The 1,518-nt window shown below is 60.8% G+C and overlaps 1 protein-coding gene across 6 annotated transcripts in view; it reads right to left on the reverse strand.

Annotated features, from left to right (window-relative positions):
- Positions 1–476, reverse strand: part of SZRD1 (SUZ RNA binding domain containing 1) — a 19,251-nt gene extending 18,775 nt beyond the window's left edge. For 2 of the 6 annotated variants that reach the window (XM_019511960.1, XM_019511959.1), the window contains exon 1: positions 372–476. In XM_019511960.1, the coding sequence (XP_019367505.1) occupies positions 372–422 (51 nt within the window). In that variant the 5' untranslated portion in view covers positions 423–476. The remainder of the gene's footprint in view (positions 1–371) is intronic. The other 4 variants (XM_019511958.1, XM_019511956.1, XM_019511961.1 and 1 more) reach the window with 3 other exon arrangements.
- Positions 477–1,518: the final 1,042 nt, after the last annotated feature.

The following is a 1,518-nucleotide window of genomic DNA, read 5'->3' on the forward strand; positions in this document are numbered from 1 at the left end:
CCTTTTCCCTTCCCCCCCCTAGACCCCCCCCCAACCCCCCCCCCCCCTTCTGTGGGGGGGGGGGGGGAGGGGTGTGGCACAGCTGGACCCAAAAATCCAGATGTGGCCTCCCCAGTGCTGAATAGAGGGAAGAAATCACTGCCCCGCATCAGCTGGCACCACTCCTGCCATGCACCGGCGTCCTGGGCACCTGCCAGCCCCCGCCCTGGAGCCCAGGGGCATGAGGAGCCCGGGGGGGTGGGCAGAGGAAATGAGGACGCGGCCCCTTTAAGAGGCCTAGTCGGGCGCTGTCAAACCCGGGCGACCCCGGCCGCTCCGCCGCCGAGCCCCGGTGCCTCCGCGCGCGGAGCGGGAACTGAGGCCGCCCTTACCCCGCTGTCGGCCGCCTCCTCCCAGCTCTCGGCGACCTCCTCATCTTCCATTTTAAGGCTCCTCGGCCGCCGCCAGCCCGCCGCCCGCGCATGCGCGCTCTATCAGGGCGCATGCGCGCCGCTCGCCAATCACGTGTGCCGCCTGGCGCCTGCGCACTGGGGAGGAAGCTCCCGGCGGCTTCCTTCCGCTCAGAGCACGTGGGCAGGGCTGCGCCGAGCTGGGTGGCTGACTCCAGTGCGCATGGGCTCCAGGGGTGGACACTGGGGGAGCTGTGTGATTGAGCACACGTGTTTTGCCCGCGCAGGGCCCAGGAACACGCATGTCAAGTCCGAGAAATTCAGAAAATTCAGGGTGGAAGGGATGTCAGGAGGTCACATCTACTCCAGCTCCCTGCTCAAATCAGGACCGGACCAGCCCCAGCCCCAGCTACATCAACCTAGCCAGGGCTTTGTCTAGCTAGGTCTTTAAAACCGCCAGGAACACGCATGTCAGGTCGTAGAATGACAGAAAATTCAGAGTGGGAAGGGATCTCAGGAGGTCACATCTAATCCAACCCCCTGCTCAAGGCAGGACCAGCCCAAAATAGATCATCCCTGCCAAAGCTTCGTCTACCTGGATCTTTAAAACCTCCATGGATGGAGACTCCACCACCTCTCTGGGCAGCCTGTTCTACTGCTTCACCATCCTCCTGAGAAAGTTTTTTCTAATATCTTCTTCCTACATCACACATCATAGAGGGGCGAGGCTGGAAAGGCTCTCCAGATCAGTCAGCAGGCTGGTTGCAAGTAGATGCATGTCAGCTACGGACGCTCAGAATCTGTGCAAACGCACGCATTTCCATGAGGGGGTTCAGCTGGAGACACATATGTTGCTGCTCTGGTTACAGCCAACCAGAATCTGTAAGCACACACATTGCCAGGTCAGGTCTAGGCACCCAGACCCCAGGAATATGCATGAAAATGCTGAGAAGGGCCTTTGGAGCAGCTGAAGCTTCATGTAGGGCCAATGTTTTTATACTCTAGGACAGGGGTTGTCAACGGAGGGTACGTGTACCCCCGAGGGTACTTGAGAAGGCCCTAGGGGGTGTGGGCAGGCGGGGACGGAGTGCTGCCATCCTGCACAAGTGCAGCCCATCCGGCTGGATGC

The sequence above is a fragment of the Gavialis gangeticus genome, unplaced genomic scaffold (assembly GCF_001723915.1).
Source record: "Gavialis gangeticus isolate Ggan-Ray unplaced genomic scaffold, GavGan_comp1, whole genome shotgun sequence".
Taxonomy (NCBI): domain Eukaryota; kingdom Metazoa; phylum Chordata; order Crocodylia; family Gavialidae; genus Gavialis; species Gavialis gangeticus.